At 42.4% G+C, this 18,857-nt stretch overlaps 1 protein-coding gene across 1 annotated transcript in view; it reads left to right on the top strand.

Moving 5' to 3' along the window:
• The window catches only part of arhgap31 (Rho GTPase activating protein 31), a 99,202-nt gene that overhangs the window by 55,289 nt on the left and 25,056 nt on the right, over positions 1–18,857 (top strand). Inside the window, exons 3-6 of the mRNA XM_080203978.1 lie at positions 8,195–8,339; positions 10,780–10,862; positions 11,911–12,018; positions 16,292–16,437. Coding sequence (XP_080060104.1) covers positions 8,195–8,339; positions 10,780–10,862; positions 11,911–12,018; positions 16,292–16,437 — 482 coding nt within the window. The remainder of the gene's footprint in view (positions 1–8,194; positions 8,340–10,779; positions 10,863–11,910; positions 12,019–16,291; positions 16,438–18,857) is intronic.

Genomic DNA, 18,857 nt, shown 5'->3' with positions numbered 1-18,857 from the left:
TTTTCATCCATCCTCTAACTACTTGTGACACTAATAAATAAAGTAAACCTAAACTAAATTACTAATTGCTAATCTCCTATTCTCACTGCAGCACCTCTTGAAACTAAAGGGTGGAATTTCTCAATTCGCACACCTGATATGGAATGTGTCGCTGCTGGTAAAATTGGTGATAAACCTTTACCGACCCCAGGCAAAAAAAATTATATCTGTGATATTTGTTTCTTCCTCATGTAAATCAGGGACTACAACAAAGTCTAAGCTCTTCAACTGATGACACAGCTTGTTTCCACGCTGCAGAAAGTACTTGACCCAACTTTACATTTATGAATATCAGGTTTAATGGACCGTGGGGCTTTATGGGGGCACAAGAGACACTAGCCCCAGAAGAATCAAAGTTCAGAGTTCACATCAGCTGGGGTTTCAAAGCATACCCATAGAATCATAGAATTATACTGCAGAAGGAGGCCATTTGGCCCATCATGCCTGCACCGACAACTATCCCATTCAGCCCCTATCCCTGTAACTCCACATATTACCCTGGTATTCCCCCAACACTAAGAGACAATTTAGCATGACCATTCAACCTAATCTTTAGAGAGCCTATACACAGCAAGAATTCAGAGTTGGGAGCAGCTGAAAGCTCAGAGCTCCTACCATTACACAAACAGATCTGCAGAAGAGAAAAGCAAACTTACTCTTCCAAGTGGATCAGGACCCTCGAATTCTGTACCCTACATCAGAGCGTTAACAATGGAGCTACAAAATCATAGGCCAGAATGTTCTGGCCGTTCACACCCCTTGTTGCTACAAGTGGGGGCAAAGAATTTGATGCTCAGGCAAATCTCCATTCACTGCAGCGGGACCAGAGAATGCCACTGGTGTGAAAGGCTGGAAAATTCTGGCCATACTAAGTATGAGACTTTCAGCTATGCCTATACACTTTCCACACAAAAAAAAACGTGCATTCGTTCTAGGTCTTAAACATCCTGAGGCACTTTACAGAGAAACAGGCTGGATTTTTATCCCTGAGGCAGGAATGAGGGGTTAGAAATTTTCCCAACATCACCATCCTGGCAGTGCCCGTCAGCAGGATTTTCATCCAGGAGGAAGCAGGGAGAGCCTGGGGTCAGGCTAAGGCAGAGACAGAGGTGGGCCAATGTCAAAGCAGCCAAACTAAAAGACCCACCTCTGTTAGTAAAGATATCAGCCCAGTTCTGAAGTTCATTATAAAGCTTCATCAGCCTTATCCTCATTCATATTGTTTCATCCACAATAACCTGTCATCCTCTGATCTAATCAAACCATTCACACCCCTCCTTCAGCCCTTCTCATTCCTCCTTCATCCTACTCAATTCCTTCACCCTGCCCAGCTACTTTCACTCTCCTCCTCCCCACTACTCCCAAGCCAATAACCCAGTTTCCACTTTATAAACAGAGCTCACAAGTCCTATTTGGAAAGGTTTGAAAGGCTCATAAATCTGTCAAGAAAAACAAACACCACTTTAATAGGCATTTTTTAAAATCACCTTAGAAGCTTGTAAATCTATTAACTTAATAAAACACACGTTCCCCAAGACAACTGTGTAAATAAATCCTGCAGTACAGAATCAATTAGTGCCTCTGAAAATTACCAAAAAGGCAAATATCTGTCAAATCTTTCAAGCAGCCAAACAGATAGATGAGCTGTTCTGTGACAACTGTGTGAAAGTCATGGAAAAATTTTACATAATTAGTTGTTGAGCTATGCATTTTATGTTGTGCAAGGCAGAATAGCATTTTATCCAGTGGGTGATCTACTGAAGACCTTCCACTTTTACAATGGTGTTCTTACATTTGACAGCTTACCATTTGTCAGAAGCAACAACTCTGCAGTCACATAATTTAATGGTCAATTACCTTTCCCAGTCACAACACTGCCAACATTCACTTCAGTAAACATTGGATTAACTCAAAAGGTGGCTCTCTCGCTGAAAGTTGCAGAGGTTCTGAAATGACCACTTCCAGAATGGTGTTGGCAAATTCTAGGTAGCAATATGCAGTGTTCCTGACCCGACCCCTTTCCTACTCTGTTGAAAATAAACAGAGATGGAAATGGGTCTGGGATACCTGGATCATCACCGACTATTACCAGTTGAGGAGAAATGAATTGACTTCCCTGTTTTTTCAGCAACCTTGGTTTGTCACAACAAATTTACTTTCCCCATCAATGCTTTTTCTAATCCAAATGTATTAATTTGTTAATAAGAAACCAATCAAACTGGGTTTTATTGTGTCAAAGATAAAATAGGTTTATTAGTTACTAAACACGAGAAAACATAATAATGATGCAATGACACTCGCAGAGATATCAGAAGTAAAACCCAAAAAAAAGTTTAGAGAATATATGAGGAGTCCTTTTGCATATTGGTGAGGCATAATTTGTTGAATGTGCCAGCCATCTGAGGTGAGGTGCTTTCATTTAAAATCCTGGAGTCAATTGGAAGTTCAGATACTATCCTTTATTGGAGGCACTCTTAGCTTCAGGGAGAGATTCCTTACTGTGTTTTCCAGCATTTCTTTTCCAGGTGATTTTGTTGATTCCTCTCTGTGACTTCACAGAACCAGTTGTTAAAGCCCCTGCTTGTTTATTGCCAGGGAGGTATTCGACCAACATGTCTCACAGTCATTATTGCAGACCAAATAATCATTTTGATCTTTTGATCTCAGAAACTTGTTTTGAGGTTGGTGCTTGATTGAGGTCATTGCTGCAAAAGAGCAAGTCCATGCAAGTTGGGTCTGTTAGGTTTCCAAACACTCTTGAGTGTAGAACCAGGGCAAGCCCTTGAGGGGCTGATCCATCAATGTCTGTGCAGCTTTGGTGAATTGTGATCATTCACAGATGCTTGTTAACTGTATGATTAATTTCACCAATACTCCCACTCACAGTAACAGATAAAGTACAGATGATGGTCATATGGAGCCATTCCAGACATGGATGACTCCGGGAACTATAGATATCAATTTCAGTTCAAGTAAATTTGGCTGCTGGTTCTAGGCCTACCTGCCAATATACTTAGATTATATGTGCAGGAGGCCAGTCAGCCCATTATGTTTGTGCTAGCTCATTGAAAGTACTAGCTGTGTATGACTCCCATTGCCTAATTTGTCCCATAAGCCTATAGATCCTCCCTTTTCAAGTATTTCTCCAATTTCGTAAATTACAGTTGACTCTGCACCACTGTGAATCCCAGATCACAACTTCAACAGAGCAATTTTCAATATGCAAACTGTAAACTTCCTGTTAAATCCACGAGTGATGCAGATGGGAGTTTATGCTAAAACTGTCAGTAATGTTCACTCATTTTGAATCTGGGTGTTGGAAAGGGGTGAGTGGCAGCAGTCCCTTGCAAACAAAGGAAAATGAAACATAGGACACATGGGGGTGAATTTTCCTGACCACCTGCCATGGGAATCGAAACGGGCAAGGGGTGGACCATGGAGCGGTCCATTGACCACGGGCAGGATTTTCCAGCTTTAGGGCGAGTGAGGCCAGAAAATCCCTCTCATGGTTTGCATTTTAGGAGATTCTTTCAGCTGGAGATCTGGACCACCTCCTCCGATATCTACACTTGCACCAAAACCCATTGTACCGCAATTGTCCTTTTCCTGTATGAATGTTCCCTGTGGCTCCCACTCGTGTTACAGGATACAATAGCCTTATACTAAAAGAATCATTTCCAAGAAACAAAACAGTAACTGAGATTAAAAATAATAACAGTCGGGATCACTTCCACACTTCATGAAGAAAGCTATCTGGCAAATCTTTCTCCCATTGATTGCTAGGCACACAATGTAGTGGCATGAGTCAGGTCAAAGCAATGTTGGCTTGTGGCTAATGCCCATTGTTATCATGGTAAGAATGGCACTCCCAGATGTTTGCTTCCATGAAACTAAAGGCTTATTGAATATTCCCACCTATATAGTACCTCTTTACCACTTTTTTTTACTACTACTTTTTACTACTTTTCTACTGTTTTTTATTGTCCCACCATTGGCAGCCATGCTTTCTTTTCCTCTGGTCCCAAGCTCTGAAATTTCTTCCCTAAACCTCACTAATGCTCTTTCTGCCTTTCAAAATGCTCCTTAAGGCTGATTTCCTTGATTTTGTTCATTTGCTCTCGTATCTCCTTGGTGTCAAATTTTGTTTGATTCCTGTGAAACACGTTGGAAAGTTTCACTCTGCTGAAGGGCGCTACAGAAATGTAAGTTGTTGATGTTTTTGAATGTAATAAGTCGTCAGAAGCAGAAGTCCCTTCACCAAAATCCCTTTATTTACAATCTGACAACAGCATACAGAGTGCTTTCAGCTAACAGTCTACACTAGGAGTCCCAGAGGAACTGACAATCCTGGTTAAATGCAAAGCAAGAGGTTCCCTGATTGGCCCATCAATTTGCCCTTAATTAGGGAATTCATATTCTAACTGGCCAACGTCAATTGTCTGATTAAAGTTATTACACTGAACAAAATAACTTTAAAGATACCATAATTGGTGTCTTACAGCAGCCTGGAAGCAATTGACTAGAAAGAGCACTGAACTGCAATTTGATAAAAACTTTGACAAAGTTATTTTGAAAGATAACATAGTCAACACAGAGCAATATCAAGAGACTGAGGAAAGGTTTGACCAGGCCCAGGCTCTGTGCATTGCAATTTCAGGAAGATAGATATCTGTGTGTAAATTGAAAACATAGTTACGTAATGAAAACAACAAGTATTGCAAATGCTCAGCAGGTCAGGCCGTAACTGTGGAGAGAAAGAGAGTTAACACTTCAGGTCAAGATGAATTATCATTGCGGTTCTGCTGTCCTACTCTTCGTTACCACAGCTCCCATAAAGATTACATTTAACTAATTGTATAAAACATGAATGTCACTGTCTCTCTTCAGAACTGTTGTCTGACCTGCTGAATATTTCTGACATTTAGATGTTATTGGAGCAGGAGTGAAGGGCTGAATGGCCTACTCCTGCTTCCATTTTCTATATACTTATCTATGTTTCGGGTTAAGAGAGAATTTTCACTGGTGCTGTAGAAATCCAGAGACATTGGCTAATCAGAGCAACACCATGCTGGTCCAATGGCAGATCAGAGCAAAGTATCCAAGTCATGAAAATACTGTGGAGATGAGTTGGCTGCCATTGTTAAAAATATAATCAGTCTCCTCTTGGGATTATAACTGTTAGGGTTTTGAAACCCTAATTTCAAATTGTCTAACCTGGCTTATTGCACTAATGTGACACAGGCATGAGGCAAGCTCACTGTAGGCTGTCATCTTCAAAGCAATTCAATAAAGACTCTGGTTGGAATTTTGCAGCCGTTCACATGATGGGCTCTTCCTGTTACACTGACGGTGCACCCCCACTCTCTGATGAGGGGTGCATTCAACAGGAAACCCCCTTACCAACAGTGGGACCAGATGATCCCACCACAAGCCAATGGTGGGCCATCTCCAGCAATGCAAAACTCACGGTGGGTTGTGAGGAAAGTCCCAGCCTCTCACTGAGACAGACACTGAAGCTGAAGAAGATTGCTGCCCTTATACATGAAACGGTAACCAGGCTCTGAACTGAACTCCATTTCATTGGGCTGAGTCAGCTATTTAGTAGCTGTTGATCAACCTTAACTGATTCTCGACTGGTAAATTTGCTTCTTAAACTTGAAGACCATTACCAGATAGCCACAGCTCTAAGTTCTAACGTTTACAGTCTTTCTTCAGAAGAACACCCCACCCCTGATAACACCTTAGTGATTATGCACCACCTTTTCCATTGCTTTTAAAATTCTAACAGGACTAAACAGGGTAGGTGCAGGGAGGATGTTCCCGATATTGTGAGAGTCCAGAACCATGGGTCACAGTCTGAGAATTCGGGATGGACCATTTAGGACAGAGATGAGGAGATGTTTCTTCACCCTAAAAGTGGTGAACCTGTGGAATTAATTACCACAGGAAATAGTTGATGCCAAAACATTGAATGATTTCAAGAGGCAGCTAGTTATAAGGGAGATTCGCTTGAGGCGAATGGGATCAAAGGTTATGGTGAAAAAGAAAGATTAGGCTATTGAGTTGGACAATCATCCATGATGGTGATAAATGGCGAAGTAGGCTTGAAGGGTCAATAGGCCTCCTCCTTTCTATGTTTCAATATTTAAGACCTTTCTATATTGTGATATATAACACTGTACTTCTTGGGAAGTGATGGACTAGTTGTATTGTCGCTAGACTATTAATCCAGAATCTGGGAATCCAGGTTTGAATTCCGCCATGACAGATGATGGAATTTGAATTCAGTAAAAAAAATCTGGAATTAAGAATCTACTGATGACCATGAAATCATTGTCGATTGTCAGAAAAACCGATCTGATTCACTAATGTCCCGCTGGGAATGAAATTTGCCATCCTTACTTGGCTGGTCTCCATGTGACTCCAGAGTCTAGGGATGGGCAATAAACGCTGGCCAGTTCATGTTGCTCGGGTAAATTTTTAACAGACTTTAAAATGTACTGGATTTGGTACATCCATACCCAGTTTCTAACAGACACACAATTGCACCTAACTAGGCAGTAAAGGTTGAAATTTGAATACTTGTTACACTGATAGCGGGGAATGTTGATCTGAGTTTCAGAATGAGGACAATCTTTGGACAAATGGAGGAAATTTATTGCTCCAAAATGCTAGGTTGAGCCTGTGAATGCCGAATGGTGACATTGGATGCTCAAAACATCATCAACTTCCCACAAGTCGACCTGTAAAATTAACTCTTGATCAGCACAATGTTAACTCTGTGCAAGTGAGGAGGTTTGAATGTGTTAAAATCAGACCCAATAGTCTTTGGAAAAGTATGTTCCCTCCTTAATCAGACCAAAACAACTGGTGATCGTTTTATTAAAAAGTTAAGGAACTTAAATGAATCAACAGAAGGTAACTTTACTAATACTCACCCTTTCTTGCATGGAATCTGGCTTCATTCTTGAGGCTCTCACTTTGGACCCCTCTGGTTTACCATTAACAGGCAGTTCCACGGTGTGATCACCTAGCAGCTTTCTTCTCATCCCCATAATCAATTCCAGTGTTGTTGCCCTTTCCAGCCGCTTATTTAACATTAAGTTAAGGTGAGTCCAAATTTTCTCCAGCCCAATGTTGTCAAACAGCAGCCAATCCTTCCTGTCCCACTAGCCCTCATGTGGTACTGGCCTATCCACAACCAATTTCTTATCAAGACCACTTCTTTAAATCTGAAAAATATTGGCACCACCATCCCTTTCTCACGCAGAGACTCTATTCCATGGTTGTATCACCTTGAAGACTTTTTTTTCCAGTTTTGTCTCCCCTTTTCCATTCAGTATGAAAGCAGGATGCTTCTCTCTTCACCTGCTCCCACAATGAAGGCTCACTCCAGCACCCAGCTCTAGTTAAACTCCATTAGCTTCCTCTGCTTTCTGTGCTGCAGTAGATTCATTATGAGAATCTTCTCAGTATTTAAATTCCTCATTGCCTTTCCCACCTTACCCCTATGATTGCCCCCAGCTAAGGATGGACCTACACTCTCTGCCATTGGATAATTCACTGCTGCTTGAGGATGTCAGTGAACTCCACACCCAGTGAGTGTATTTTTGAAAAGTCATCCTTACAGAAACCTTTGCTTTTGTCATCTTCCTACATTCTTCTATCTTGACCTTCGCTTCCACTTTCAAATGTCTCCTTGAAACTCTAATACTTGCTTTGTCCCTCTTCAACTTCTGGTTTTCTTCTGAAGAACATAGGAGCAAGAGTAGACCATTTAATCACACATGTCTGCTTTGCCATTCAGTGCCACTCTATGATATCCTGCCTCAGCTTAATCTACCCACATTACCTCACATCCCCTAATGACCTTACCTAACAACACTTCCTTTGCTGCTTAGCATTCTCCTTTTCTTTCCTCTGATGTATTAAAGCCCTTGAAGATTTTGAAATTGTAACGTTACAGTTTCATTCATCCATGGAAAAGATTGTCACGTTGTGTCATTATCGTTCAAGCAGAGTTGTTGGTAATTACTTGTGATGAAAGCAATTTCCCATGTATTTTCGCTGAAACGGTAGTCCAACTGATCATCTTATTATTGCAACCTTCATGTAAAGACCTCAATAAATAATGACTTTGTGCCTGCTATTGCAGGCAGGAGTTTGGTACAGAGCAACACCCTGACTTGACTAAGGAAGTGTATCTGCAAGATATCCATTGTGTGGGCTCCCTCTGCAAGCTCTACTTCCGCGAACTACCCAATCCTCTTCTCACATATGAGCTCTACAAAAAATTCACAGTGAGTACACATTCTCTTCTGTCTTTTGAAATGTCTCCACATCCCTTCTTCCCTAAGGATAGTGATTTGTACGGGGGTTCAATCCTCCAGAAGGCTGGTAATCCTCCAGCAGTTTGGGTATGTGAACATGGGAAGTGAGTGCTAGCAGAGAATTCAATCTATGGGAAGGCAGAGGATCTGCAGAAGATCATAATTAGCATTGTTGTATTCACATGCAGCAGTGGTAGCGAGGTGGGGTGACAAATGCAGTGGGTGGCAAGCTTATCAAGCTGTTGGTTTTGACCTGTTGGTGTTAACTAATCATGGTGATATCTCACAATGCCTGAGCTGCGATCAGTCTTTAAGGCTCAATGCCTGACTGTGGAACATGGGCACACATTATCCCTACAAACAGGTCAGCTCCCTGTGTGATAACCCTCCCTTTGAGGAATGAGAGGCCAACCTCTGATGATACAGGACTAATGGGAGATTTGTATGTATCCATCAATAATTCCCCATAGGTTGGCACCTTCCATATTTCCCCCTTTTGTCTTAGATTAAGCAATTTGGATTCATTACATGTTAAGTTTTGGAGGGCAAAGACCTCAGCAAATCTGAAAGATTTATGTCTGACTTACTGATTTTTCCCACAGAAACTATTTATCATAGAGGCTTTATGTTTACTTTAAGAATTTTATTAATCCTTGTCTTTTTGTCTTGCCCTTAATTCCATCAGGGATGGGAGAAGTGCAGGCTCGTGGTCAAAGACACACACACATCAGGGTAAATCTTATGGAGACCCCATTCCACCGACATAGATGAGGAAATGTCAATATTTGTGAGCCTAACTTGAGATGATTTGGTTGATCTAACAAGGCCATCTAATCCCACTCGAAATGTCCAAAGCTTAAACGTTATGACTTTGGCCAGGGGTCACACCAGTAAAATCTGATGTAATATGACCCAAGGGACTGGTTTGTGTAGTAGACCTCTTCAAATGAGAATTTAGTTTTTGGCAGGGATGGCAGCATGCCACTTTGCTAGTTTTGGATGTGTAGCCTTCTATTTTTGGTTTTTTTGCCTTCCCCTTGTATTTTGTTTTTGATTTCTGCTGTCCTTAGGCCTGTACCTTACAGGGGAGTTCTCATTGTGCTGTGTAATTGAGATGAGAAAGAGAGGGAAGGATTCGTTCAAAGTTGCTACCTTAAAAATAGCTTGTTAATATACATAAGTACACATAGTTATGCCCACACAGGCATATTCAAATGTGCACTAATCCATACCATTTCAAGAACATTTCTATACATTGGTACAAATGCATACATGGTCATGGGCTCATCTACAAGCAAATGTATGGGTACACTAGCATAAATTCAGTCATGAAGCTAAGTGCTCACAGACACAGGGATATACTTAGGAACATAGGAACAAAGATAGACTATTCAGCCCATCATACCTGTCCAGCATTCAATTAAACCACAGCTGGATCTGTACCTCAACTTTATTTCCCACCCTAGCTCCATGATATTTGTTTGTATATTAACAAAACGAAAACCCATCCAGCACCATCTTGAAAACTCCAATTGTCCCAGCAATCACTGCCTTTTGGGAGAGAGAGAGAATGCTAGGTGTGTATTACACTTCATGTGAGAAACTGCTCTCTGATTGCCTTGGTAACTGGCTTTATCTTTAATTTTAAGATTATGTCCCTTCATTCTCGATTGCCTCATCAGAGAGAAATAAACGTGGATGAACACACACTGGCATTCTGGGTTGGCCATTTGTCACCACTCTTGGCACTGAGCATCTCTGAAATTTCAATCAACCTTGACTAAATGAGCTTGACATGGGCAGCATGGTGGTATAGTGGTTAGCATTGCTACCTCACAGCACCAGGGACCCAGGTTCAATTCTGGCCTCAGGCAACCATTTCACACATTCTCCCTGTGTCTGTGTGGGCTTTCTCTGAATGCTCTGGTTTCCTGCCACACTCCAAAGAAGTGCGGGTTAGGTCAATTGGTCATGCTAAATTGCCCCTTAGTTTCAGGGGAACCAGCAGGGTAAGTGCGTGGGGTTGTGGGCATTGAGTGAGTTGTTGTCGGTGCAGACACAGTGGGCTGAATGGTGTCCTCCGCTGTAGGGATTCTATCACTCTTCTTCTATGAACTACTAATGACCTCGGAAACCAAATAAAATCCAGAGAACAGTTTTGACATGTAAAATAGAATGAGGTTCAACGTGTCTGCAACAATAACTAAAAGAGTTTTAACAGGATCAGCATGGATCTGGTGTCAATGTACTGCATTGATTCAGTACCGAGGGAGACGGCCAGCATCAGATATGATTTTCAGTAATTTTTTTCAATTAGCAACCAATTACCATCTCCAGTTTATAGCAATCGGCGCCTTGGTGCAATTTTACTCCGAGAAGCTTCACTGAGTTCTGTTGTCTTCACCTACAGGAAGCAGTTTCTGCTCAGTCAGAGGAGGAGCAGCTGACCAGAATCCAAAATGTCATCAAAGAGCTACCTCCTCCGCATTACAGGTAATAAAAGCAGGCTCTATAAGTTACTACTGCGTCAAACAAATCTCCAGTGATCATTCAGAACCAAGCATTGTATTTTTTGGTGCACAAAGCCTTTTTTATACAGTTAACAACAGGAACCAATCTCTCAGCAACACAAGTTTTCCAAGGTGACGGGACCCCATGGGACAGTGCAGGCACAAAATGCAAGTAAAATAAAGGAGGGGAAAGGGAACTCATCATCTTTTTAAATGTTTATTATTGATGCTTTTTTCCAATCCAAAGATACTGTATAGCTTTGAAAGACACAACCAAAGTCAGCTTGGTCTATTTGGTAACTCTTAAGGGAGGAGTGGAGGCCTTGTGGCTCAGGAATGCCAGTTAGCATGGCTGCTGGGATAGCCAGTGTGGGTTGGATTGGTGCAGACAGCTTGGGACTCAGTTCTGGCTGGGTTGGATTGAGGACCTGCCTCCTTGCCCTACCTATGGGGGAATTTGTAGCACCATGGGTCATAGAAACAGGACTGAGCAGTAGGCCATTCGGCCGTTAGAGCCAGCTCTGCCAGGTGGTATGATCATGAGCTCAACTCCATTTCAATTGGGGTCAGACCTGCCTTCAGGCAAAGAACTGAAGAAGAAAGAGAGAAGAGTGTACGGAGGGAGGATTTCTGAATCTCTTTTCCTCAGTAGATAAATTAGATAGATTGACACTCAAATGGCATGATTTAAGCTTGATCATAGAATCATACAGTGCAGAAAAGGCCCTTCAGCCCATCAAGTCTGCACCGATACACAAGAAACATCTGAGCTCCCACCTAATCCCATTTACCAACACTTGGCCCAAAGCCTTGATATCTGGTTTGGTTCCACTGAAATCTCTGTATCCATTGCAGCGTAACATCAATATATTGAATATCGCAGTTGTGAATATGTTGTTGGGTAAATATATGTATTTATATAATCAGAGCATCTATGTTTAACATGAAACATTAAACAGATATCATCACTTCATAAAATGGTGTTAATTTTGTTCATATTTTCTTTTTGCTTTTTCACCTTCCTCTTGTAGAACTTTGGAATACCTAATCAAGCATTTGACACATATCGCTTCATTCAGCACCAAGACAAACATGCACTCCAGGAACCTGGCCCTGGTCTGGGCTCCTAATTTATTGAGGTTGGTATCTGAGCCTTTGAAATCCGAATCTAAGTCAGTCTATTTATAACTCTGTGCAGTGGAACAGCAAACTTAGAGAATGGAAAAATCTTCTGATACATTAAACAAGACGTTATATTAACATATGGATTAATGTCTATGTTATAGCTCATTAACAAACTTGAGTTGGGTATTGCCACAGTACTTGAAACATCTCTCACTTTCCATTCTCCCATCAATTTAAATTCACTCAATATTCTGCTTCCTTAATCTGAATTGACACATCTACCATTCAGCCATCTCCCCTGTGCTTACTGAACTAATTTGTCTGTCAGTTGATCGACGCTACGGATTTAAAATTCTCATCAGCATGTTCAAATCCTTCCCTCTCTCAGTAATCTCCTTCAACCCACAACCTTATTAGGTCACCATATGGGCTTTTGTGTCAATTTATGTCTTATAATGCTTTTGTGAAGGGGAGGCTTTACCATGTTAAAGCTGCCACATAACTGCAGGTCAGGGGAGGTGGTGGCATAGTGATATTGTCGCTGGACCAGTAATCCAGAGACCCAGGCTAATGACCTGGGGACCCCAGGTTCAAATCCTATCATTGTAGGTGGTGAAATTTGAATGTAATAAAAGTCTGGAATTAAAAGTTGATTGTTGTAAAAACTCTAATATCCTTTAGGGAATTTTAACTTTGTGTGATTGTATAAAATGAATGAATTGGTTGCCCACTTTACAACATTCCTGATGTTTATTTCCATCGTCCATTTAACATGACCACAAGAACAAAATGCCACAGTTCTGTGGACGATAGAAATCTGAATAAAATCAGAAAATACTAAAAATGCTCAGCAACTCAGGCAGCATCAGTGGAGAAACAGAATTAATCTTTCATCAAAGCTGGGGAAAGTGAGAGATGTAATAAGCAAGTATGAATTCAAGGGAAGGGAGAAGTGGGGAGCCGGGGTTTGTGATGGGGGAACAGTAGGAGCGATTGAATGACAATAGGTGTAAAAGGGGTTGGTTACAGGACAGCGAAGAAACAAAATATAGATCTAGAGGAGGTGTGAATAGCAAAATAAGGATCATTAAAAGTTCCTTTAAGTCTGAAAAAATGGGACCAGAGCTTACGATCTGAAATAGTTGAACTGAAGTTGAGTCTAGAAGGCTGAAAAGTGCCAACTTGTTGTTCCTCAAGCTTCCATTGAGCTTCAGGAAGAGTGTAGGTGTCCAAGGACCGAGAGGTCAGACAGTGGGATGGTGAATTAAAATGACAGATGACTGGAAACTCAGGGTGAAGCTTGCAGACTGAAGAGAGGAGTTCAATAAGGTGATCACTCTATCTGTGTTTAGTCTCTGCTGTGGTGAGAGTCAAATTACCCCCATTGGCTCCCAGAGATTAGCTGCCTCCCCCTCACCACTAAGCAACTTGAAACTCTGACCTGGAAAAGCAATTGCATACTTACTGAAACCATTACAGCATCACATTAAAGTAACCACCTAATGGCTCCAAAGCAAACACGAAAATGAGATCATCTGCAGGCAACCAAATCCCCTTCAGATGTTTTTCACTGGGATCAGATGCAAATGACCCAAGGTTTTTGGAGTGACTAATTCGACTGCTCAATGATTCTTCAAATCCCATTTTAGAATAAACTGTTGGACCAGTGTTATGACACTGTTTATAAACAGGAAAGACCCATGTGTGGTCTGACATGCTCTAACTCAAAGCTTCTCAATCCTGAGGCCCCGCTCAGGCAGCACAATGAAATCAAGGCTTACCAGTGTGTGTGGTCAATGGTAAAATCTTGCATGTGACGCACCAAAAAGCAAGTGGAAATTTTAACCCCACACCTGTGGAGCAGAAACAACTGTTTTCTATAATCAACAAAAGAAAAGCAGTCAAGTGACATAGAATTTTTTTGTGATCTAGTGATCTGAGGTACATCTCCTGTTACCTTAATCATTGATAACAGAGGTTTTAACCCTCAGGTCCTCACATTCTGTGATTTGCTTTCAAATCCCCTCCAGCTCCCAACAATATCTCCTCAGGACTCTAATGGTGCCCTCTTCTGCTTCTCCTCTTTCTCTGATGCTCAGAGTTCCTCTCTCCCTCAAAGAACAAAAAAAATTACAGCACAGGAACAGGCCCTCCAAGCCTGCACCAACCATGCAGCCCGACTTAACTACAACCCCCTACCTGTCCGGGGACCATATCACTCTATTCCCATCCTATTCATGTATTTGTCAGGATGCCTTTTAAAACTCACTAATACATTCACATATTTCCAAGTAGGAGTAAATCCTGTCTTGAAGAATCCTCTCCAATAATTTCCCTACCACTGATGTAAGGCTCACCAGCCTGTAATTACCTGGATTATTCTTGTTACCCTTCTTAAACAAAGGAACAACATTGACTATTCTCCAATCCTCTGGGACCCCCCTCTGTAGCCAGTGAGGATACAAAGATTTCTCTCAAGGCCCCAGCAATTTCCTCCCTTGCCTATCTCAGTTTTCTGGAGTATATCCCATCAGGCCCTGGGGACTTGTCTACCTTAATGTTTCTCAAGGACCCCAATACCTCCTTCTTTTGATCTCAACATGATTCAGACTAACTACACATCCTTTCCCAGACTCATCATCCACCAAGTCCTTCTCTTTGGTGAATACTGACACAAAGTACTCATTTAATACCTCACCCATTTCCTCTGGCTCTGTGCGTAGATTCATTCCCTTGTCCTTGAGTGGGCCAACCCCCTCCTTGGCTACCCTCTTGCTCTTTATATATGTATAAAAAACCTTGGGATTTTCCTTAATCCTGCTGGACAATGCTTTTTCATAACCCCTTTTAGCCCTTCTTTCTCCTTGCTTAAGTTTCTTTCTACTTTCCTTGTATTTCACACTTGCTTCATGTTTTCCCAGCCTAGCTTTGACAAATGCTTCCCTTTTCTCTTTGATTAGGCTCACAATATCTCTCGTTATCCAAGGTTCCCAAAACTTGCCATACTTATCCTTCATCCTTACAGGAATGTGCCAGTCCTGAATCCCTATCAACTTACACTTGAAAGTCTCCCACATGCCAGATGCTTCCTCCTTCCCACCAAACATAGATGGACTTCCTGGAACGTGTTACCAGGTTGAAGGCACTGTACGGGACACATTTACGTCTTCATTCAGTTCCTTGTGATAATGAAGTGGGCATTGGAATGAAGATCCTTGGCATCCAGTCACTGTCTGACAGCACTGCCCCAGACATTCTGCAGATTCCCCGAAATATTGTAACCATGTCTAACTGTGCCTGACGCTGTTACGGAAATGGATGGGTTTTGCCAACTTCCCACCTCACTCTCCTCTCTGCACCTGATGAGCAGATCAGACTGGCTGATGGGAGAATTGCTGCGGGAAGTGCGCAGCGGAAAAGAGGTTCGGAGAAAACCTAAAAATCAAGGTCATCACGATTCCCACATTCCTTTAACAGCTGGAAGGCACGGATGTGTTTGACCACGCTGACCTCAGCATGAGACCAAGCAACAGGGTCTTTAACAGGATGGCTAGCAAAATGGAGGATTCTTTAGTACAATGCACCCTCATGAGGGAAGAGGAACATTTGTCCCATACAGGCTGTTGTGAGACTCTGTGAACCAGTGCACAGCATGCCGCCTGTTACCTAGGTACATCAGTCAGATCACCCAAATGCACAGCACAATGTAACAAGAACAACTTGCATTTATATAGCACCGTTAATGTTATTACATATCACAAGGCACTTCACCTGCGCATTATCAAAACATGTAACAATGTAACACCCTACCATATTAGGAGTTATTAGGACAGTTAACCAAAATGTTGGTCAAAAGGAGTAAGCCTTAAGGAGCATCATGAAGGATAAGAATGAAGTAGAGAATTATAAATGTTTAGGGAGAAAATTCACGTGCTTAGGGCCGTGGCAACAGTGGATCAATTAATATCTGTCAGCATGCTGGAGGCCAGAATTGAAGGAGCTGAGATATCTTAGAGGGTAACGGTGCTGCCTACAAATGTAATCCACGGTGGCATTTATTCTGTATTGCAACATGACCTAGACTTGCTGAATAAAACAAATCTAACAAAGTAAATTACTTGGAAGTGAAAAGATCCCAGAGGAAATTCAGGTTAAAAACAAGAATAGATTAATGAAAAATGGGACAAAATCATTATTTCAGTCTTGGTATTAATGTTTTGTTCTGAAGTGCAATACAACATCAAGATTTTAATGTGGCATTTACAGTCATGTTATTTTTTTGCACAGATCAAAGGAAATAGAAGGGTCTGGATATAACAACGATGCAGCATTTCTAGAAGTCCGGGTTCAGTCAATTGTTATCGAATTTATCCTGAATCATGTCAATCAGCTCTTCATTAGCAACACAGTGCATCCTGGGCAGGACACTGAAGGTAGGAGCGAAGCAGCAACATCAAAGGGCAGGATTTTCCCTGCCAGCTTCTGAACTACGCCATCAGGCTCAAATGTGGATCACAAACCTGCATTGTGTGGGCAACAGACACTGCCTTTCCCTGGGGGGTGGGCGGGTGGCCAGAGGGCCAGCTTGCTATCCAATTCAGGACAGCAGGCTCGCTGCCGGAGGGCCAATGGGCCATGGGACGGGAGAGGGGAGGCAAAGTGCGGAGCAGCCTCTGGCTATCCTGCATTTAGCAGGGAACAGGTTGGGCTTCTAGACCTGCCTCAAGAGTCGGCCTCCTGGTTTGCCACCTGGGAGTTAAACTGGCTTCCCCTGCCAGCTGACTGGAAAATCCAAGTTGGCCTTCGTCAACAGTTTATGAATTAATTTAGTCAGCTGTCCACCACTTCTGGATGGGTAACACTACCATCCCTTCCCACTTCCGGGTGGGTAACACTACCATCCCTTCCCACTTCCGGGTGGGTAACACTACCATCCCTTCCCACTTCCGGGTGGATAGCCTTACCATCCCTTCCCACTTCTGGGTGGGTAACACTACCATCCCTTCCCACTTCCAGGTGGGTAACACTACCATCCCTTCCCACTTCCGGGTGGGTAACACTACCATCCCTTCCCACTTCCGGGTGGATAGCCTTACCATCCCTTCCCACTTCTGGGTGGGTAACACTACCATCCCTTCCCACTTCCGGGTGGGTAACACTACCATCCCTTCCCACTTCCGGGTGGGTAACACTACCATCCCTTCCCACTTCCGGGTGGATAGCCTTACCATCCCTTCCCACTTCCGGCTGGATAACGCTATTATCCCTTCCCACTTCCGGGTGGGATGGAATCAGAGGCCCAGCACGCAGGCTGGTTGGGTAATTTTAGTGTCTGTCTGCCTCTGTTAACAGCCCTAACAGAGGCTAAAAATCAAGCCCCAGTCTCCACTTCCCAGCCACATTGTCCTTGACTGACTGGTGACTGAATATGGCATGTGCTGCGCTGAATCATTCAGCCCAAGTCCCTGCTGAATTGCCTAATCACTATCAGAACAAGAAAGTAGAGATTACATTTCTGCTGTGTCTTATCACATCCTCAGTGGTCCCAAAGCACTTTACTGCCAATTAATTATCTTTTGAAATGCAGTCACTGTGATATAACAAGTGGGAAAATAGAGATGTTGCAGTTAGCTGCACGTGCATGACTCCAGGGGGAAAAAAAAGCCAAGAAGGCCAATCCCACTCCTGCTTGTTCAGTGACTCATGTGGAAACACTGCAGCCCCAATAATTAAGAGGAGGCTGGAAGGGAAATGGGGGGAGGGAGGGTAAGGGGAGTTAGCGTGTGTATGAAATACAGAAAAGCGGAAACCTGAAGATCTGTTATATTTAACAATAGGACCTCATTGAGATGCTTCTTCCCCATCTTCCAGCAAATCAGATTGAGATGTTAGCTGGCTGTCATTGGTTAATGGCAGATGACTCAAAGGCACATCCTACAATTGCTGAAAAGATTACAAAGTATTACCAGGTTATAAGTAAAAATACAATATTTGCATATCCAATTGGAGAGCAAATTTAGAATTAATTTCACCTCAATTTTAGTTTTTTGTCACAAATTGAGCAATGCTTTTATTTGTTCGTAAGAGGGAAGGAGGAAGGGAGCTTTGATAGAGGGGCTGGGTGGGGCTGGCAAGTGAAGACCAAGTGGGAGATCAGAGTTCAAAGAAAGATTAAAGGTTGGGAAAAAAGATTGAAAGGCCTGAGGGCAATATTGTGTTTTGGGGTGAGATGGGGGATGGATGGGGCAGGCAATTGCAGGAAGATAAATGTGCTAGATTGTGGTGTAGAGCATTCCCGTTCCTCCTGACACATAAACAGTACTGGAAATTAAAGCACTACTTTGTTGGATTCTCACCTCCCTCCAGATGTTGGGTTTTCTGATCTGCCACACTTATCTTTAAAACTGTGGTAAAATTTGAAGCAGCAATCTTATTAACCAATAAAATTATCGACCCACCTCTCAATAGCATGTTAGCCCGCTGCTTGGAAGTGGACATGTTGGAGTCTGGTTGAGATCAATTTGCTGAAATTTTAACATCCTCTCTCCCACAGTTCCTGAGGGTTTAACATGAACTCTAATGGTTCTGATACTGTGGGAAACTAGCGTGCAAATGCTTTAAACATCTGTCTGAAAATCCCCTGCATTACTTTAAATGGGTCAAGACCTCTATTAAGCTCGACGTTTCACATGAACACATTACATTCATATCCCATCGCATACTTTTATGGTTTATGTACAACCCTCTGCTATTTGTTGGATGACTGAAGGATTATGCTGAGCTGTGATGCCCCAGTGGCCGAATAATCACACTATCATGTTCAAGCTCAAAGATGAAGAAAGGGACAATGTCT

This window comes from Carcharhinus amblyrhynchos, chromosome 15 (assembly GCF_965287045.1).
Source record: "Carcharhinus amblyrhynchos chromosome 15, sCarAmb.v2.hapA, whole genome shotgun sequence".
In the NCBI taxonomy this organism is placed as follows: Eukaryota; Metazoa; Chordata; class Chondrichthyes; order Carcharhiniformes; family Carcharhinidae; genus Carcharhinus; species Carcharhinus amblyrhynchos.
This window is presented reverse-complemented; position numbering and strand designations above follow the sequence as displayed.